At 42.2% G+C, this 22,815-nt stretch overlaps 1 protein-coding gene across 1 annotated transcript in view; it reads left to right on the top strand.

The window, feature by feature from the left end:
* The window catches only part of CLRN1 (clarin 1), a 42,150-nt gene that overhangs the window by 12,340 nt on the left and 6,995 nt on the right, over positions 1–22,815 (top strand). The window contains exon 2 of the mRNA XM_024566121.3: positions 17,152–17,331. Within this exon, the coding sequence (XP_024421889.1) occupies positions 17,152–17,331 (180 nt within the window). The remainder of the gene's footprint in view (positions 1–17,151; positions 17,332–22,815) is intronic.

Here is a 22,815-nt window from a genome sequence, read left to right as displayed (position 1 = left end):
AACCAGAGATGCCAAGGCGGCAGCCCTGACCAACTGGATCAGGTTCTCTAGAGATGGGGCCTGAGCACAGAACACTTTGGAGACTCCCCAGGCGATTCTAACATGCAGCCAAAGGTGAGAACTACTGAGGTGGATTGTGGCCAAGACAGGTGGAATCAGGAGAGGTCCTGGGTCAGAGCCCTCATTGTTAGGGAGTTGGTGGGGGGGCACACATCAGAAGGCAGACAGGGGGAAGAAGTAGTATTCAGCACTATTTCCACACAGTTAGAAGGTTTTCTGGTCAAACTTAAGCTGAGATCCCCGCCTTTCATTCCTGTAGCTGTTCCGTGAAGGGTCTCATAGTTTATCTACACCCACTGGGCCTCAGAGGGAATGAGTGATCTGACTGATGACTTTCTGATAAGAAACTGAGCATACTTGGCTCTCAGGCCCCAGGCTTTCCCTCTTTATACATCTGCCCACCAGTGGCAGGAGCCTGCTCTCCACCTGGTCAGGGCGAAGGAGCCAGCTCTGGCCTGGATGGCAGGGCTCTGGCTGTCCAGCCCTGCCTATGGGTGGGTGGATGAGGCTGCCTAGTGCAGCAGCACTTGGTGGGTGATATAAGCCACGTTCTCCATTGGCTTTATCAGAAATACAGCTAACATGTTGACCTCCATCTGCCTGTCACCTGTGGAATGACTCTGCTCCTTCCAAAGAGACTACCAGGCTCCTCTTTAGAGGTGTGCCATCAGCCCAAACATAAACTGAGACAACCATTACAGGAAATTCCAAGAAAATTGCACAAGGAAAATAGAAACGAGAATGGGAACAATATGTCTGATGCTGAGGAAAACAGGTATCAAATAAGTAATTAAACTATAAATCCAAAGTTCCTGGTTTACTTACGGCAATAGTCGCCCACCTGGTCAGGAAAAAAAAAAGTAAAAATCTAGCTACAAGATAGAACATTCCCTTGAATCCCGTGTAATATGAAAACTCCTATGAGGGGATCGTTGGTCCCCATGGACAGATGTGTGCTCTGACCGCCCGTGGGCTCCCACCCACAATGACCGATCCTGAGATTTGAAAATGCAGACATGCTCCCTGCTCTGAGTTCTTGTGTCTCCCATTCTTCTCAGTGGGGACACAAATCTCATGATGTTAAAAAAATATTTGGGCGATTACTTAAAATTTACAAAGCGTTTTCACATAAATGATCTCACTTGTGAGATTATGGTGATATTAAAGGGGATGAATACATTTGCATACATCAGGGAATGTCTTTTACTGGATTTTCATAATGACTGGCTAGGAGTGGGCTGAGCGGAAAGTCAGATCAAGAACTCAAACATTCTTCCCTGGCTGGTGTGGCTCGGTTGACTGAACAGTCGGCCTCCAAACCAAAAGGCTGCAGGTTTGATTCCTGAGCAAGGTACCTGCCTAGGTTGCAGGTACAGTCCCTGGTCAGGGCACATGCAAAATCAACCAATCAATGTTTCTCTCTCATATTAATGTTTCTTTTCCTCTCTCTCTCTCTCTGTCCCCTCCTCTAAAAAAAATCAATAAGCATGTCCTCAGGTGAGAATAAATAAAACAACTCAAAAGCTCTAGGATTTATTTCTATTACCATCCTCCTTTACAGAAAAAAGAATTGAGGCATGTAGAGGCCCACATGAGTAGTAAATGACAAAACCAGAGTACTCGCAAACTCTCCTGACTCCAAACGTTATGCTTTTTTCAACCTGCATGTTACCTTTCAGTTAATGCCCCACTGTTTGTCTCCCTTCCCAGCAGCTCCTCCAATCTTCTTGCTTTGGTGGTGAAGGATATTCCAACTGCCTAATACTCTTGGTTAATTATAGGTTTAGATTGACTTTACTAATCCATGTTCTAAAAATTGTAAGATAAAAGATATGACTGTTAGACTGGAATCAGTAATATATAAAAGGATATATTTAGAATAAAATATAACAGAAGAACTCAGCACATAGAAATAAAATAAATTTTAAGGCAACTGAAATGAAAGCCATACATTTAGAGATATCAAATAAAAATGAGTTAATGGCAAGCAACAAAGGAACATCCTTAGCAATTAGTAAAAACAAACAGTTTTTAATCTTATTCTTATTATCTTCTAATAATCTATTGAAAATATCATTACTTGGCATGTAAGACACAAATTCTTTGTAAGTTAAAGGGTGTACATAATATGAAAACTACAGACATTTATTGAAAAAGATACAAGACACAAGAAACATTGTACATAGAACAATGACGCCTCAGACCCCTTTCAAAGCAGGCACCTTGGGACCTCACACAGTTCTCCCAGTTGCCATCAGCTGCCCCATCATATTTTCCTGAATTTATCAAGGTTCTGAAATCTCTTCCCCTTCCAAGGTGATTTTAGTTTTGGGAAAAGCCAGAAGTTTCAGGGCACCCAATCTGGGCTGTAGGGGGACTGAGTCACCTGGGTGATTTCATGTTTCATCAAAAAACTCTGCATGAGATGTGATGCATGAGTGGGCATGTTGTCATGATGAAGCTGCCGATCACCAGTTGCCCATAGCTGCAGCCTTCTGAATCATCCAAATAGTTTCTTTGGAGGAATGTTCAAGCTCAACACAAAATTTGATGCAGATTCATTGCTCTACTCGCTCAGTCATTTTGAATGCGACGGCCACACAGTACACATGCTCACTCGAAGGTATCTACTATCCCCACTGACTAGTACAGTGAAGTCATTGATGTTCACACATGCACATTCCAGTCCACTCTCCTTGGCTGCCAGGTTACAGTGATGTCACGCAAACCATTCTGGTTGTATTCACTACGGCTGGACTTTTTCCAGACAGACCTTATGGGAAACTGTTCCAAACGTGGGAAATGTGGCCCAGTTTAGCATTTGCTAAAACTCCCTCACCCTGAATTGAGGCAGCAAATATTTACCGAGTATCTTTAACTTCCTAAAGTCTGTGCTAAACCTCCCAAGTATGGAGTGTAACCAGTTCAACCACTTTCCCCCTTGAGCTGTAACATCCTTCTCTTTCAAGTAATTAGCAGTATTCTGTCCTTTGTTGTCTGTAAAAGGTAATCACCTACAGAGAACCTGTGTATAGTAAATGAGGATCATCCTCAATGTAATGGGCCCAGAAAAGAATAAAAGCCTGTCAAGGCAAGGGTGGTGGTGGGGCTCTCCTCTTGAGAGAGTGGCTGCACCGTCCCTTTTCCTCCACAGCACTCAGTAGTCCGTTAGTCCATGTGTATTTGTCTATCGCAGCCACAACACGGATCCTGAGGGTGGGGATCCGCATCAAGACCTGGTGTATGTCTTCACTCCCCCGACAACAATAAAAGATCATCAGGTACCTGTTATGTTCCTAAGCATTTTTCTAGACTGAGGAGAGGAAGGGAATGAGAGAGGGTACTTGTTCACAAATAACTCAGACTCCAGCAGAAGTGTTTTTAAATAACCAGCCACTTGTAAGAGCTGTACAGGTATATCTGTCAGAACGGACTAGGTCATGTTTTAGTAACAAGTCCAAATATCACTGATTTAAGTCAACAAAGAGTTACTTTCTGCTCATGGTACATATTCTTCAGAGGTCAGCCGTAGGTCAGTCCAGGATGCAGCCATCATCTGGAATGTTGCCATTTGTTGTAACAGAGAGAAAAAGTTGTAGAGCATTTCACACTAGCAACTAAATTCTGACTTAGAACAAACACATGCCACTTCCACTCATAAAAGATTTTGTTGGCCAAGTCATTTACATGGCCACACCTAATTTCAGAGGGGCCAAGATGTGCAATCCTACCATGAGCCAAGCATGGGGAAGAACCAGAACTACAGACGGTTGAATAGTACTAATTACCATCACAAAAAGCTCCAAGAAGAAGAGTTACTCTCAGGTCAAGGCACAGGGAAATCAGAGGAAAATTCTTAAGCATAAGTTAGATTTCACTAGATGGCACTGAAGGGGTCATGCCAAGCAAAGGAACAGCATGAGCGAAGGTATGAAGAGTCTATTGTGTCCACAGTACAGAGTGTGTGTGAGAGAAAGGGGGAGGGGGGATAAGGCGGGAGGGGAAGGCAGCGATCAGAATGTGAGGGGCTTTGCTTGCTGTACCGAAGTGGTTAACTCTTTCTTGTAGGCAATGGGAAGCCATTTAAGGATGTTAAGCAGTCAGTATGTGACAGGACAGAAGATGGATTGGAAGAAGACCAGAGAATTGGGGAGGCCACTCAGCAGGTTCCCCTAATATCTGAGGTCCCAAACCAGAGCATTGTCAGAGGGATGGAAAGGAGGAGAAATATTTCCAAAATAGTCAGAAGCAACAATCAACAGAACTTGGTGACAGGATAAATCCCAGATTTCTGCTAAACAGATGGTTGTCATAATTCACAAAGATAAGGACTACAGGAGGGGAAAGTTTAGAGGGACAATGACATTATTTGTGGTCATGTTGAATGAGGTAGCAGTTTTGGGCCAGCAACCTGAGATGTCCATGGGTGATGCACAGTTGGAGGGCATGAGAGGGGCCCGGGGTAGAGCTAGAGAAGTGGGAACCAGCAGATTAGAGGTGGTAGTTGGAGCTGTAACTGAAGAGGAGGTTTCCCAGGAAGGGAAATCAAATCAGAAGTGGACAAAGACGTGTTCTGGGAAACACCAATGTGTATAAGTAGAGGAGGAGGGACTTGCAAAGGAGACTGAGAGGGGAGGGTCAGTGAGCTGGAAGAGAACCACAGGAGAAACCTTGACCGAGGAAGGACTAACCAATGGTCCTAAGCACCACAGAGATGTCAAATGAAAATAGTCCTTTCAAATTTTACACCAGAAGTCATAGGGCTGTTGCTTTTCTAAAGCAATCCTGATGAAGTGGTGGGGAAGGCAGGTCCTGGTAGCAGCTGAAGAGGAAACAGGAGTTGCGGACCCAGAGAAAGGCTGCAGCTAGAACCCGAAGGCCAGGCTTGGTGCATGTGTGTGCATGTGTGTGTGTTTATAATGGGAGGATCTTGAGCTTTGAGCATGATTCTATGCTGAGGGAGCAGACAGTAGGTAGGAAAGGCTAAAGACAGATAAGAGAGGTAGTTAATAGATCTAGAAAGTACCCTGCGAAGGTGGAAAACGGTGGGTCTGATACAGGGAGAAGGCCAAGCCTTAGACAAGAGAAAAAAAATTTTTTTCACTAAGAATGTAGGAAAGGTCAGACATGGACCGAAGAAAAAGTGTGGGTGGATGGCAGCGAGGGACTCAAACGTTGAGAGGATTATCCTGATAGCCTGTGTTTTCTCTGTGAAATACAAGAGTTAAGTTTACCAGAGATTTTTAAGCCTTTTGCAAGCCAGACACATAAGACTAAAGGAAATGGAGGTGGGGATGTGATAGGTGCTTAGGAGTGGGGGGAAGTTTGAAATATCTGACAAGGGATAGAAGATGAAAAGACTGAAAAAGACTTTGCAGAATGGGGGTACCACAGCTCAGAGGCTTGAGGAGTCACCATCTGACCAGGAGAGTAGGGGTGCAGAGGCAGGGGACACAGCCCAAAGAATAGGGCCCCAAGCAAATGACTGCAGAAGGGTAAATTTCCTACAGAGAGTGTCCTGGGAACTGTGTTTTCACTCTATGTCATTATTGTGACTCAGCTCACATTGCATAATTGCTCACATCATAATAGCAGACTATATAAATGAGAGCATGACAGCCTTGCTCTACACGCCGAGTGACTTGCGCAATGTAAAGTACCTCTCTTCCCCTCTGCCGTCTGTGACTTGGGCACCTTCTCCTATTAGGAGAGTGAAGCCAATGATAAGTGTCTTCTAGCTCCCTGTTTCTGACTAGAAATCTTATCAGAAATCTCTGTCTTCAAGACTTCATGGAGGAGGAACAGAGCTCTGAACCAGGGTTGAAACAGTGCAGTGTAATATGTATGTTATAAAATATAACATGTTCTTTAAGTCTCCCTCTCTCTCTATGTAAACACACATATATAAATTCTTTTAGAAGGCACTCTGACCCAAGTAATTCCTTTCCTGGGAGTTCATCCAGAAAGGTTACGCCCGTTCATCACCCACCCTACAAGAGGAGAAAACGGTATGTACTTGAAGATGGTCATGAACGCATGAGCCAGGGCACTGGAGCAGTAGAAGACAATACTTCGTCTTACACCAGTTTGATGGCAAATCCATGTCGTTATCTAAATGACAGTTTTGAAGACAGTATTTATAACATGGGAAAATGCTTATGCTTTGAGAACAAGAACAGAATGTGACCTCAAAACTACATTTCGATTATAGTAATGTAGGAAATAAATATTAAGATCGACAGAGATTTCAAAGGAATAAACATAAAGGAAAATTTTGCTTTTTATGTTGGTAGGATTGTGGGTGAAACTTTTATCTTAATTTCCATTTCATTGTTATAATGTTATTCACTAAAAAGAAAAGTTTCTACATAAATAGTTTGAGCTTTGGACAAACTAACCAGGAACAAGGTGAGGAGCAAATTTATCCTCCCGCAGTCCTCTGGCCTTACTAACAAAAGAGCTTTGTCACGTTCAGGTTTGAGATGAATTCTTTTCCCAAATCCCAACCTTTAAACTTGGTATTAAACAGTAGTCGGTTTCCATGTAACATGTGGACAATCACCCAAGTATGTTGGATTAAAGATTTTCTTTTAATAAAGATACTTGAAATTCCATTCCAGTTGCTAACAAGGTCTTTCAACTGCTAAAAAAAAAAAATAAAACAAAACTTACTGGGTTCTATCACCCACCTCTGGTGACTACTTTATTTTATCTCCATTGCCCTAGATTCTCTCTAAAAACTCTCTCAATGCAGCGTCTGTTACCACCAGCCCCCAGAAACAGCTTACATCAAGGTCAGCAGTGACTGCCTGACTCCACGAACAAATACCGATTCTTAACCAGAACTCCCATCACACTAAACACTGCCAACCTCTCTCTCCTTCTCCTCTGGCCCATGTTGCTAAATGGACTGTCTGCTCCTCTTCTTCCTTCCCCCTCTCCAATGTGGTGCTGACTCCCTTCAGTCTGAATCAGGGGGCTTCCACTAAGAAACCCGAGACCTACTGACCGCCTCAGGCTCCATTCTTGCATCCTACTTTAAGCAAAACATATCCATCCCACAAATGTGTGTTCAACAGCTACATCATGCATTCTTAACAGCAGTAACTGTACCCCTAGGGGGGTGAAAGTTGGTTCTTTGAGGAAAAAAAATGCCTTAAAAAGTGTATATGTATTTAAAACACAGATATCAATATAGCACAGAAACAAATATACAATATACCTACAGTATTAAGGATTTCCTTGGGGGAGAGTAATTAGAAGAAATGTCTGCAAAGACTCCTGAGGCAGGAAGCAACAATAAAAAACTGTTGAGAAATACTGATCTCACTGTGCCAGGCATCTCGAGGTACAAGGAATACAGCATGAATAAAACAGACCAACACACCTGCCCCCATACCATGGGGGAAACAAAGAACAAACAAATAAGTAAAAATACAGAATTTGTCAATGGTAATAAATACTGTGTAGAAAAATAAAGCAAGGAAAGGGGTTTGGAAGCAGGGAGGTGACTGCACAGGGGCTTGCAACTTAAGATAAGGTGGTTAAAGGAGGTTTCCCTGAGAAAGTGACATTTAAATAAAGACAGAGAGGTGGCAGAGCAAGCCAGGAGGACATCTAGGGGCATATCCGGACAGAAAGAACCTGCAAAGGCCCCGAGGCAGGAGTGTTCCTGGCATGTCTTACATATAGTGAGGAGACCAATGGTTGGAGCACAGTGAGCAAGGAAATTGGTAGCAGAGGTAGTTAGGGGGTCTGACAAGGAGCCCAATCATGTATGACCTTATAGGCCATTGTAATGATTTGATTTATCCTCTGGTTGAGATTAGAGTCCACTGGAAGGGTTTGAGCAGGGGACTGATATCAAGCAATTCATTTTTTAAAGGTCTCTCTGGCTGCTGGGTTGACAGCAGGTTGTAGGAAGGAAGGATAGAATCAGGGAGATCAGTTAGGGACCTCTTGCAGTCGCCCCAGTGAGACATGGTGTCAGCTCAGACCAGGGTGGGACAGTAGAGATGGTGAGAAGTGACCAGATTCTGAAGGTAGTGCCAACAGGTTTTCCAGATGGGTTGCATATTAAATGTGAGAGTAAGAGAAGAAGAATCAAGGATAATGCCAAGGAAGAATGGACCTGCAAGCCACTGAGATGAAGAAAGATAAAGGAAGTGCAAGGAAAGAAAGAATATGGGTTCAGTTTGGGATACACTGAGATGCCTATTCAACACTCCAGTCAAGATATTGAATAGGGAATTGGAAGCCATGCAAGTGTGCATCAAGGGGGACATCTGGGCTGGAACTATCCACTTGAGAGTGCTTCCAGGAAAAGTCATGAACTGGATAAAGCACCGAGGGAGCAAGTGATGAGGGAGAAGAGAAGACAAACGAGAACTGAGTCAGCCTCCAGATGACTCAGATGAGGATGAACCAACAAATAGATCAAGATAGCAGCTGGTGAGGAGCAACGAAATGAAGAAAGTGTAGTCTCTGGAACCAGGGGAACAAAGCATTTCCAGGAGGAAGGAGTCAGCTTTGGGTCAAACGTGGGCCAGACAAGATGAGAATAAAGACCTGAACATCAGGCTGGGCAGCTGGAAGCTCATTGTTGCCTTGAGCAATGTCGCATTTGTACAGTGGGTTCAAGAGCGACAGCTGGAGGAGGACTCGGGTGAGATTTGGTTTTAAGATGAGAAAACGACAGCACGTTTATGTGCTGATGGATGGATCCAGCAGAGCAGGGAGACTGACGACGCGACAGAGAGGAGAGCACTCCTCGGCAGTCTTTGAAGAGGTGAGATAAAGAACAGCAGTAGGACCGGCCTTCAGTAGGGGCGCCGCAGCCAGCCTCCTCTGGGTACCTCCTATGTGCCAAGTACTTCCTACACTGATGTCACCGAATTCTCACAGACCTGAGACAGAGGTAGAATTAGCCTTATTTTTCTGGTAAGATTTCAAATCAAGGTTTAGGAAGTTCACAGACTTAGAAAAGAAGCTATAATGCAAACCTCTGATTTCAAATGTTTGATCGTTTCCCAAGCTGTCCCTGGGACACGCCCACTTTACAGGGAGGAAAACAGACACCCCTCACCTGCTGAAGGTCCCACAGTGCCTGGAACCTGGGTGTTTGACTCTTGGCCCCATGCTCATGTCTTTTCCTAAGATCCCCCTCCCTCCTTGCCAAACGGACACCTTTGCCAAGGCTGTCTCTCAAATCGGCAAGGCCCTAATCATCCCAGGCTTTGTTCCTCCTACTCTCTTTTGTTTTCAGACTTATTGAAGTACAATTTACATAGAGTAAAATTTACCTTTTCTGGATGTACAGGCCTATGAATTTTGACTAATGCATACAGATATATAAATACCACCACCATCAAGATACCGAACACTTCTATCATCCCCTAAATTCCCCTTGTCCCTCTCCGTGGTCAATCTCCTCCCCCATCACCAAACCTGGGCAACCACTGGTCTGTTTTTATTGTTATACGATTGGTTTTCCAGAATGTCCTATATAGAGAATCATACAATACGCAGCCTTTTGAGTTTATTGCACTTAGCATAATGCATTTCTGAGCCGTCCATGCTACTGTGTGCACCAGTAGTCTGTTCCTTTCTGTTACCGAGCAGTATTTTATCATATGGATGGACCACAGCTTAGCTAGCTTTTCACCAGTTGACGAATATTTAGGTCGTTTCCAGTTTTTGCTGAGAATGAATAAAGCCACTTTAAACATCTGCATACAGAGTTTTGTGTAGACACGTGTTTTTGATTTATTTAGGTAAATATAGAAATGGCATTGTGGGGTCTTATGTTAGGTCTATGTTCAGCTTTCTAAGTACTGAAACAATTGGGTAACTATATGTAAAAAAAGAAATTAATCTTAGCCACATACAAAAAAATTACTCAAATGGATCATAGACTTAAATACAAACTTAAAACTAAAAAACTTCCAGGAAAAAAACATAGGAGAAAATATTTGTGGTCTTACATTAGGCAAAGACTTTTTATATTTGACATCAAAACATAGTACATAAAAGAAAAAATCAATAAATTGGAATTCATAAAAAAAAGAACTGTTCTTCAAAAGACACTGATAAGAGAATAAAAGGACAAGCTACAGACTTGAAAAAAATATTTGTGAGTCTCCTATCTGATAAAGGGCTGAGCATGCATAAAGAATTCTCAAAACTCAATAATAATAGTAATACTATCCAATAAAAAATGCACAAAAGATACAAACAGACACTTCAGCAGAAAAGATATATGAGACGCAAAGAAACTCACAGAAAAGATGCTCAACAATATTAGCCTTTTGGCAAATGCAAATGAAAACTACCGTGTGATAAACTACCCATCAATTACATAGCTACAATTTTTAAAAACCTACCAAGTGCCAGCAAGATGAGGAGCATCTGGGACTCCTTTCCATCGCTGGTGCAAAGGTGAAGTGGTACAGCCACTTTGGAAAACACCTGGCAGTTTCTTATAAAGTCACACACACAGGAGCTGACGGAGAGGGACGGGTTGACTGCAAACAGGAAACAAGCAGCCTTGGGAAAAGTGGAATTGTTCAATATCTTCTTTGTGGTGGTGGTTACACAACTGTATGAGTTTGTCAAAATTCACAGAACTATACACAAGAAAGGGAGAATTTTTTAGTGTATTAATTTTCCTTTAATCTTAAAAATGGGAAAAAGTAAAAGCAAAGACATCCAACATATTGTGTGACTAAGTCCTCTGTGTCCTGGTTTTAAAAAATCCATACATTGAAGATAAAATAGTACCTTCCTTATTCTTATATTGTTGTGAGAATTTAATGTGTCAATGTATGTAATATTTATAAAGTACCTGGAACATAGAAAATGCTAAATAATTATTGACTGTTATTTTTATTCTTCTTGTATATTGCTCTTTGAAGAAGTTTGGTGATGAAATAATGGAGAGAAAAGAAGGATAATTAGGGGCTTGGGGTGGTTTAAGGATGAGGAGACTTAGACACATTGACTCATAAACAAAGTGGAAGAAACCAGTGATAAGAGAATGAAAGAGGGTAATTCTGAATGCACAGCCCAGTCCTGTGCTACTAATGTGACATCAGCCACCCATCTTAAGAAATAACTCCATTTCACTTGTCAACATCTAATCAAGTAATTTCTGGAGAATTTCTGGAGGCCAGAAGTGACTTGCTGCATTAATGAAAGCCCTTCCACAGATTAAAAATGGGCAAAATTTTGTTAGTGTTGTAATCCTAAACCTAAAAGAATGAAAAGGCCATTTTACCAGATATATGTCCCCAGGCAAGGGAAACAAAAGAAAAAATAGACACAGGAGACTACATCAAACAAAAAAGGTTTTGCACAGCAAAGGAAATCATCAACAAAATAAAAAGACAACCCACAGAATGGGAGAACATATTTGCCAATACATCTGATAAGGGGTTAATATTCAAAGTTTATAAAGAACTTACAAGACTCAACACCAAAGAAACAAACAGCCCAGTTAAAAAATGGGAAAAGGACCTGAACAGACACTTCTCCAAAGAGGACATACAGATGGCCCATACACATATGAAAAAATGCTCAACATCACTAATCATCAGAGAAATGAAAATTAAAACCACAATGAGATATCACCTCACACCTGTCAGAATGGCTCTCATCACCAAACAACAAGTGCTGGTGAGGATGTGGAGAAAGGGGAACCCTTTTGCACTGTTGGTGGGAATGCAGACTGGTGCAGCCACTGTGGAAAGCAGTGCGGACATACATCAAAAAATTTAAAATGAATCTGCCTTTTAACCCAGTGATCCCACTTCTGAGAATATATCTAAAGGAACCCAAAACACTAATTCAAAAGAACATAAGCACCCCTATGTGTTATTTACAATCACCAAGATATGCAAGCAGCCCAAGTGTCCATCAGTAGATGAGTGGATAAGACAACTATGGGACATTTACTTAATGGAATACTACTAGTCCATAAAAAAGAAGAAAATTTTACCCTTTGTGACCACACGGAGAACATTAGGCTAAGTGAAATAAGCCAGTCAGAGAAAGACAAATAACCATATGATTTCACTCATATGTGGAATCTAATGAACAAACTGAACTAACAAGCAAAATGGGGACAGACTCATAGATGGAAAGCAAATGACAGGTAGTGGTGAGGAGGTGAGGGGGTAGAGGGATCGAGCAAAAAGGAAAAAGGACTCATGGAAATGGACAACAGTGTGGTGATTGCTGGGGGCAGGAGGTATAAGTGGACTGAATAGTAATGGGAAAAAAATAAAGATTAAATTTAAAAAAATGAAAAGGCCAAACAAATCTACCTCCTAGATACACAAATATCCAATACCATTAAAGCGACCCCTCCCAATATTTATTCAAATGGTTTGCTCTCAGCTTCAACCAAGGAAACATCATATTAGTGTTGGTCAAAAAAATGAAAGGCTGTTATCAGAGTTCTAGATCGTCATTACAGACACAGGGAATTTTCATTAAAAAAAGAAAAGAGAAGAAAAGAAAACAAACCTGATAAAATGTAAATATAACATGCGGGGATGATTTTAACCCACTGGGCGACTTTCTCACCACCATGGGAATTTTAAGAGACTTCATAAGAATTAAAATGCTGCACATAATTTATTTTAGCTTCTGGCTTTTCTTTCCAGGAGGCAAATCAGTGCAACTTCTTTCTGCACTTATTTCAATGTGGTAACAACCCTCAACTTTCAGACAGGTTTTACCTAGGTACCCTATCAGAAATGAAGAGGTTGCCACCTCTTTTACAAGCAGGGAGATAAAAGGAAACAGTTTTTTGGTAACTGCTAGTAAAAACCAAGTGGACAGTTGATTGAGTGCAATAGCAGGTTGGATTGATTGAGCTGTCTCAGCAGTTGGAAGTACCAGAGGGCAGGCTATTGTAGCGCAAAAGTAACTGGTCCCCTCTGCACCCGCAGCAGGGGGGTGGGGGGCATCGTGGACCACTGCAGTCGCTGCCAGCAGGAGCTCAGCACCTGTGAGCTTTGGCTCGCCCTGCCACTCCGGCGTTCGGCGTTCTTCCCAACAGAACTGAGGACTTGCCTTATCTCTCTCCCATTCTCTCTCTCTTTTCTCTCCATTCGTCATATCATTTTTAATTGATAAGGACTTTGGAAAACACAACCACAATACAGTAACATAAGCAACAAAATCAATAATGCTTATGTAATATCATCTAATATTCAGTCCACGTTCAATTTCCCCTGGTTATCTCAAAAATGTCTTATACCTGGTTTGATCAAGTCCCAAACAATATCCATACACTTCATTTGGTTAATACAGCTCTTTGGTTAAGATTCTTTTAATCCAGAATCACAGGAATATTTTGTCTTCATTGATTCTTTGAATTAATTTTTAAAAGTATTATGTATTCATTAAGTACATGAGGCTTGCAGGCCAGTAAAAAAAAATTTTCCCAAACAGTGCTGAAAGGTACATAATGAAGTATTGCTCAGTTTTGCTCACCAGAAGCAAGGTCACCAGCTTCACACATAACTTTCTAGACATAGTCTCTGTCTGCACGAGCATGTCTGTCCCTGAGGCTGATGTGGCCTGGTGGTTAAGAGTGAGGTCGTGAATTCAAGTCTCTACTCTGCCCCTTACTAAGTATATTGTTCTTTGAAGAAGTTGTTTTACTAAGTATAAATCTTGGGCATGTTATATTGCCTCTGACCCACAGTTCTTTCCTCTGGGAAGTGGAAAGGTAGGCACTAATACTAGTATCTATCTGTCTTATATGGTTGCTAAGAGAATTAAATCAGATAAGTAAAGTACTTAAATAATTACTTGTTATTACATACATTTCCCTTTGGCTTGTCCATAAACGATAGAATGATGCACATTTCTATTTATTTGTTTGTTAGTTTTTTATCTGACATCACATTTAGATGAGAATTCCCTACCTTTTCTTATAGAGTCATCTCATTGTCTGTAATCATTGACTTATATTCCCTTGTATGGATATCATACTGATAGACATTACCTCTAATCTTTTGTTTTTACAAAAAAAAAAAAAAAGCACTACAATGAATATGTTTGAAATATTTTATAGGATTAATGTGCAAAATATCCATAAAATCAACTCCTGGAAATAAATTGTTCAGCTTAAAAACATGTGCATTTCAATGCTTTATAGGTACTGCCCAAGAAAAATGCACAAGGGCCCCCATTTCTCAGTATCCTAGTTAACCAGAACATTGCTAAAAGTTTTGATCTTTGCAAATATGATTTGTGAAAAATGGTATCTCATAGATTTATAATGTACACTTATTTCTCTTATTGTGAGAAGATAAAAGAAAAATAGTGCAACTAAACCTCAGCAGTCAAATGACCTTGCCATGACATCTGAGCACAGGTCCTGAGTGAACAGCACCAGGGTACCAACGCCTTGGCCGTGTTCATGAAGTGGGTGCCCCGTCTGACAGCATTAGGCATACTTTATGCATGGACACAGGGAGGTATGTCTAGCAGTGGTGAAGGGTTCGTTCTGAACCAGCACAACTCCCTTACCTGGTCCCTTCCTGGCGCACCCTCCAGAGCAGCACGCTGTGGCTACTGGCCACGCATCTGCACAGCTGACTCCTTCCTCTTTCTTGGAAGATTTTCTTCTCTGGGCCTCCCCTCTGTCCCACTCATGGATTTGCTCCTCACAAGCTCTCTTTCTTATCTCCTTGGCTGACTTCTCCTCTCTTCTGTGTGGAAAAACATGGAGGAGTACGAGGGCTCCTTCCCAGCCTTTCTTTCCTCTAACTATACAGCTTCTCCATGGGTGATGACCTTCTCATGGTTTTAAGTACTGGGACTAGGACTAGGGTGAGGCTGTTGAGGCAGCTAGGACATACAATTTAGGGAGACCTTCCATCTCAGTCTCTGCAGGTGCAGGGTTGGCCCCAGAGAGTGACCGTCTCCTTGAGTTTGATACCCTAATCCCGCCCTGTTACACACCCCGGCCTTCTCCCTGGAGCTCCAACACATAAATCCTATTTGACATCTCCCTTTTAAGGTTTTAAATGCAACTAAAAACTTAAAACAGAACTCTTGCATCATTTCTCATTCCCATGGCCACACCTGCTCCTTCTACTTCTGTTTTGGTTAATAGCATTGCCATTTATTCAGTTGCTCAGGTCAAAATTCTAGTTATCCTTGTTTCTGCTCTTTTAGCAAGTCCTGTCTTCTCTCTCCAAAATATATCCCAAATATGACAACCTCTCACCACCTCGACTCCTACTCCCTCAGGCCAGGCCCTGTCTCTGGCTGGTGTGTCTGGCTGTACCCCAGGTCTCCCCCATCCCCTTATGCTCACTTCTCAGCAGCCAGAGTGGTATTTTTACATCATTAAAGAGATGGTGACACTCGCCTACTGAAAACCTTCCAGTGGCTTCCAAATGAATTTAGAATTGAAAGCAGACTCACTTCCATGGCCAGAAGACCAGCATATAGAGGGGACGCCACCTGAGCTCAGCATAGCAATCTCACTTCCAACTCCCCTCATTCACCGGGCTCACTGCTCATTCCTGCCCCAGCTGTGCTCCTCTTCCCTGGAATGCTCCTCCCCCAGTCTTTACACAGCCACTTCCTTTCAACATTCAGGTATCAGCTCAGGTGTTACTTTCCTGACCACCCCCATCCCTCACCAGGTCACTCCCAATCCATTACACTGCTTTATTTCTCCATAGCATCATCACCAGCAGAAAGTTCTTGTCGTTATCACTTACATAACACTCCCCCAAAGCTCGGGGGCTTAAAACAAAGGTTTATGAGTTCAGCCTGGTTCTCTGGTTCTCTTGTGTGGTTGCTGTTAAATAACGGCTGAGGTTGACGTCCTCTGGAGACTTTGCTGGGCTGAACAGCGGCACTCTTCCCTCCCGTGCCTGCCACCCCTCCAGGTGGCCCCTCTCTCCAGCACAGTAGCCTGGCCTTCCTGAGCGGCAGCTCAAGCCTCCGAAAGTAAAATGTGGGAGCTGCTGATCCTCTCATAGGCTAGACCTGCAACCGGCACGGTGTACTCTGCTGCCATATTCAGGTGGTTAGACAGTCATAGACCATCCCAGGTTCAAGGAATTGAGGAATAAATTCTACCTCTTAAAGGAGAAGAGACGTGTGGGTAAAAGAAAGGAATTTATGGTGGCCATCTTTGGCAATAAGTTTTCACATTCATTTGTTTACTTGTTAATTGTCTCTCTACTCTCATTAGGTTATAAGCTCCACAGACAACAGGGACTTCAATCTATCTTGTTTGATGGTTCTATTTCCAGCAACTAGAAGGATGCCTGGCACATAGTATGTGCTCAGTAAATAAATTAAACACTTGGTAAATGTTTAGGAAACTAAAATGAACTGAAATAAACTTCCCCAGACTGGTTTGGGCAGGTTTGCTCATATTAAGCATGCCCAAAGCTCACCAGATAAGAGAAACCGTACATTTATAAAGCATTTTATTTCCTCTGCAAACAAGAAAAACTTACCCTGAACACAAAGTCTAGGAATAGACTTGGCATGCTTTCCAAATGGAAAGTATTTCTTGTATCACCAGAAATTATTTTCCCACAGCTTGTGCTACATCAAAATATCGAAGTTGACTGCAAGTATCCTATTTTTTAAAGTTGGTATGGGCTAGAAATTTTTGTAGCAAAGGAAATATAAAAACCTCCTGCTATTTAAACCCTTCCAAAGATCCTCAAACTGAAAATGTCATTATAGTTAAGATAGAGTAAAAAAAAAAAAGACTGAGAAATGTGATTAAAATTTTGGTCATCAAATTGATGTACAGTTTTTGTTTATAAAGCCAGCGCTTGTTTATTTAAGTAATTACATATAACCAAAGCAGGAAAAAAATTCCCTCAAATTTCTCCTTTGCTACATTTCAGTGGTGAGTTCTATAAAATAATCCCATGTTTAAATCTTATTATAAATCCCTTGTAAATTAGTAAGCGAGGAGGTACTCATCTGAAGGATTTTAGTGATTTTTAAAGTTAAAAATATAGGCATTTAATTTTTAAAATTCCACTTGCAGGCAACAGCTAATTAAATGTCTTCTAATCTTTGTTTTATCTTCAGTTTTCCCAGATTTGCTCCAAGCAATCCCTGTGAGCATCCACGTCAATGTCATCCTCTTCTCTGTGATTCTGATCGTCCTAACGATGGTGGGCACGGCCTTCTTCATGTACAACGCCTTTGGCAAGCCATTTGAAACTCTGCATGGTCCACTAGGGTTGTACCTTCTGAGCTTCATTTCAGGTAAGAGTGAAATTCTACCCCTGAAGGCAAATGTGTTTTTCAACGCCAAATACAGGTGTACTGAAATAATATAGAGTTACCATATATATACATAAATGTTTACAGAAGCATTATATATGATAGCAAAAAGTAGAGAAAAATATATTTATCCAACAGTAGAGATTTCAATAAATATGGTAGTCTGTATGAATAAATACAATGATGACATTAAATTATATTTTTGAATAAGAGGTGATCAAACACTTGTATCAAAAGTGAAAAAAGCAATATAAAAATTTTTATAAACATGGAACTAATTTGATTTGTATATGTAGAGAGAATATATATAAATTACATTGTACATATACTCTCTCTACATATATATTACATAAATACATATATAAATAAAGATATATAGAGACAGAGAGAATTCTGTTGGTAGTAGTTACCTCTGAGTAGCGCAATTATAGGTGATTTTCATTTTTTCTCATGCTTTTTAATGTTTAAAAATGTTCAATAATGTGCATTTATTTATACATAATCAGAAAAATAAATAAAAATCATCAACAAAAGCAAAGGACCAGTGTTCCACCCACGTGCGAGCTGCCATATTCAGGCCTGTAGGCGCTTCGTGTAGCCCAGTGGTGGGCGTAGCTGGGCGAGCACACATTCTAAACCCAGAAGCTAATTCATCGATAAACACGTGCTACTCATAAACCAGGATGATGAAAAGAATATAAAAGCCAGTCAAGGCCACAGGGTGCTTAGGATATATTTATAAGAAGGGAAAAACTGACAAAATAAAATATGCCTCTGATTTCATCCCACTCCAAAGTTGCAAAAAGACAATACTTTGTCATATTCCCAGGAAGCAAGAAGCTTTATTAATAATGTCTTGGAGAGGTGTGAGAGATATATTGCACACCGGCAAAGACCCTACTGAAAACCCCATTCCCCTCTGTTTCATTCTCCTCTGAAGTTGTCCTTTTATTGTCACCAGGCCCTAGGCCCCAGGCCCCTTCTTTCTCTCTACATCACTCCCTTCCCTCTGCATAATTCAGCTCCACTCACAAACTGCATAGCTCCCTCTCCATGAAACAAAGCCTGGTCATTAGCAGGCATTTGAGCCTCTAGCCATTATTGCTTGAGCTCACTTCTTCTGGCCTTATCTCATCATCATCTTAATAATCAAATGATACACCCTACTAAAGTCATTCTCTCTCTGGTGGGGGTTCTGTTAGTATTTTTTCCAGATCTTTCACAAGCAAATAATACCATTTTCAAACTGTGCAGCAATGATTAACCCTATGAGGGCAGAATCTAAGTCTTTCTCATCTTTGTGTCTCTAGCAAAAGTATCCAGCATGAGGCTCTGCACACAGTAAATGATCAGTATGTGTTGTGAACTTGAAAAAGCAAGCCCAAAAGATGTTAATTTGGTCACTCAGGACAGGTTAGAGAAGTCAGAAATCAAATGCTTTGGAATTAGCAGAACAGGCCCATAGAGGTGGTGGGACATGGGCCAGAGGACAGGGGCTGGAAGATCTTACAGGGAAGATCATCAAGGGAAGCCAAGGGCTTTGCGATCAGGACAGGGGAGCAGAGCGCAGGTACAGAGTATGGATGGACAGGCCTAGATAGTTATTCAGTCTCACGGTCCAGGTCAGAAGTGGGTGTTGCCACTACTTCCCTCCACCCAACATACCAAGCCAAGCTGGGTGGTATGCTATTTTAGTGAAGGCCATTGAATCAACCAAGTCAGGGCATATAAAGTTAGAGTGGTTCTTAAAGTGGGGTCCCCAGACCAGCAGATCTGCACCTCTGGGAACTTTGCAGAAAAGCAAATTCTCATGCCCAGTCCCAGACTGAGTGAGCCAGAAACTCTGGGGCCAGGGCCCAGCAGTCTGTGCTTTGAGAAGCCCTCCAGGCGATTCTGATGCAAGCTCAAATCTGAGAACCAGGGTAAAAGGGGATTGATTAAACAGGTGGTAGAGAACAAAAAAAATGAAAAGGAGACCCTGAGGTAATTCAGAAACCATAGTTTCAGAAAGCAGATACCATCCCTAGGGCTCGGAGAACCAAGGAGAGAGTCTGGAGTTAGCAGAACCCAGAAGCTTAATGAAAGGCCCAGGGCAGTGGGTCTCAGACCATTGAAGAGAACACACTGTCACAGGACTCCACAAGGTGGCTGTGGGAGTGTGGGGAGGTCGGGGCACTCCCATCTGAGTGCCAGGAGAGGTGCTATTCCTGCAGTGAAGGGGATGGAGCAGACCCTCCTCTCCTGCCCCCACCCCTGCTTTCCATTAGCAAAGCTTCATAGAGAGCAGCTGAGGTGGCGGAACTGGAGTCTGGGGAGTCCTGACCCAGCATCACAAAGCAGAGAAAAGAAGAGCTGGTCTGAAGCCAAGACACAACAGCTTATTAAATGGCATAGCCATCTCATGCTAGCTTCTGAATAAAATTCAAAGCAACAGCCCATTTGGAAGACAAATTATTTGACAGTTCTAACAGACAACCAAACTAACAGTATGTGAAAAGCAACATGACTCAGAGAATGCAGAATTTAATCCAAGTCCCAGATCTTATCTTGGCCTTTGGCCAACTCTAATGCAAAGAAAATGTGAGCACAGAATATATGTGGGAACACACGGACCAGGTGTTTACACTATATCTTATCTTTGAACTTATTGCAAAAGCAGGTGTTCAATAAGGTTTTGTGGATGAGGGAAAGAAGAGAGTGAGAGAAATGAAAACAAGGAGCCAGTTCCAGATCTGTGTCTTGTAGAGGATAAAGGCCTAGTGTTTCTAGATCATCTGTTTTTTTAAGCCCCAAATTCTTATTTTTAAATACCAAAATTTTCAATAACTTTTAAAAACATGTTTGAGGGTCACATGGACTCACACTTTGTGACCTTTGGGGATAAACAGTCACTCTTGAATCACAGACTCCCTCATTCCCCGTTCAATCTACAAATGGTACTCAGAAGCCCCTGGAGGTTTGGAAAGGTTTATCTAAAGCTGTAATATTCATGGAGACCCCGACTCTAAATTCTGATGTGTGAGGGTGGGGATTTTACAGCTTTTATCGCAAACCCTCCGAATGTGAGCCAATAAATTTCATACTCAGAGGCCAGAGCCTCTATCAGGAGGTCCTTTAGTTCCAGTGGGAATCATTTCATTAGAGACCCCCCCAGGGGGCAGTTCTTTTCCTCCTTCTGCCCAGGTGGCCCCCCTCACAGTCAGCAGAGAAAACACCTTCCTCCTTGGTCTCCTTTCCCTGCTCCTACTTCCCCTGTATTTTCTCCCTTTCCTTGTGCTGATATCACTGCAGGGCCATTTCTCCAGCTGACTCATCCTGAGGCATGAAGGCGGGGAGAAGGGAAGGGGAGAGAAGTCCTGCTGTCTAGCCAGGACCTTCCACACTGCTCAGAGTAACAATGCTATGAGACCGCCTCAGAGCCAGACCCTGGACATAGAAAAGAAAGGGAGCAATGCTTTATATCAGGCCACCGATGGTTTCAGTCCCCGCAGCTTGCTCCCACTATCGCCCTCCTGGACCAGGCATGCCTTCCGCTTGTCATGGCCTCCAGTTTGGCTCATCATATTCCTCAATTTTCTTCATGTAACATTTCTGACCTCTCTCATTGTTCCATGGAACCCATGCAAGTCAGTTCTGCTCTCTTATCCTGTCAATTATAAGCTGAGTCTTAAATCATTCCCCTAGTTAGGAATTTAGTAACATCTTAATGGTCCCCCACAGTTCATTCTGGGCAGTGATTCTGTTCCTGGACTGTACATTAGAGTCACCTGAAGAGCTTTCAAACATACTGATGCCAAGTCCCATGCCACACTAATTTAATTGGAGTCTTTGGAGGTGGAAGCTGGGTGTTGGTATTTTTTTAAGCTCTCTTAGTAATTCCAATGTGTGATGAGTGTTGGGAACCACTGGTACAGGTGCATACATTTCATTTATTTAGCAAACTCCGAGTGAGAGCTCACTGAGTGCTCTCTAAGTGCCCTTGTAATAGGCACTGCGATACCACAGTGAACCAGGCACACAGTCTTGCCTTCATCGAGCCTACAGTGTTGTGGGAGAGTCCAACCAAAGTGTATGCAAATAATTAAAGATCACAATAATTACAATCAGGATGATAAACAGGCTGCTAAGATAGAAAATGGAGGGGGAAAGGAGAAGGGCTGTGATGTGGTGGTCAGTGAAGGCTATTCTAAATAACTGAGTTCTAAAGACACAAAGGAGCTGAGGACTATCAGAGAACTTCCCAGGAAGAGGAGAAGACATGGGGGACTCTAGGGAAAGAGGTTGCCTTGCTTAGGAGCTGGAAGTAGGCCTGTGTGGCCAGGGAGTAGGCAGGGATGGGAAAATGGAAAACAAATTAGATTGGACAGGTTAGTTGATACCAGTTAAGGTCGGATCTCTAAAACGATGGTAAGTCTTTTAGAATTGCTTCTAACTGCAATGAGAAGCTTGTGAAAGACTTTAAGAAGATGTCACATAACTGATTTACCTTCTAGGAAACATCTGGGGAGAGACGAGGCTATTGCCTTGGAGATGGAGAAGGATGAATAGATTCTAAAAACATTTCGAAAGTAGATCCAAGACATTTTGCAGGTAGCTTAAGCAATTAGTAGACAGTGGTGACACTAACCAGGATAAATAAGATAGGACAGGAACAGGCTTAGAGTTCAGGGCAATACAGAAGTAAGGAGAGGAGCTCGGCACTAGAAATCAGGTGCTGTATTTGGAGCATGTCAAGTTTGATATCCTGTGAGGTGTGCAAGTGGACATGTCAAATAGACAGTCGGATATATGAGTCTGGAGCTCAGAGAAGACGTCTAGATTAAAAATGTAAATTTAGGAGTTGTCAGGATATAGATATTATTTAAAGCAATGACAATAAATGAGATCATCTAGGGAGAGAATGTAGTTAGAAGAATTTGGCCTAGCACCAGTCCCTGAAGAACACTATCAGTTAGTTCGGGTTGAGGAGGAGGAGGAGCCAGCAGAGCACACTGAAGAGGAGTGTCCAGAGGTGGAGGAAGGAAACCAGGAGACCACAGTGTCCCAGATGTGGCAGGAGGGGATGTTTCAAAAGCACTTGTCAAAAGTGAGCTTTGTTAAGTGAAATAAGCCAGGTGGTGAGGGACAAATACCATATGATCTCACCTTTAACTGGAACATAAGCAATAGAAGAAAAAAGCAAACAAAATATAACCAGAGACATTGAAGTTAAGAACAATCTAACAATAGCCAGGGGGGAGTGGGGTGGGGACAGTGGGAAGAGGGGATTACAGGAACTACTATAAAGGACACATGAACAAAATCAAGGGGGAGGGTGGAGGTGGGGGAGGGAGGTGGGTTCAGCTGGGGTGGGGTGGAGGGATGGGGAGAAAAGGCACACAACTGTAATTGAATAACAATAAAAATTTTTTAAAAAGTGAGCTTTGTGAAGGAGTCAAAGGGAGAGTAAATGAGAGGGGAAGGAAA

The sequence above is a fragment of the Desmodus rotundus genome, chromosome 2 (genome assembly GCF_022682495.2).
Source record: "Desmodus rotundus isolate HL8 chromosome 2, HLdesRot8A.1, whole genome shotgun sequence".
Lineage (NCBI taxonomy): Eukaryota > Metazoa > Chordata > Mammalia > Chiroptera > Phyllostomidae > Desmodus > Desmodus rotundus.
Note: the sequence above shows the minus strand (reverse complement) of the source record. Positions and strands in the feature narration are given on the sequence as shown.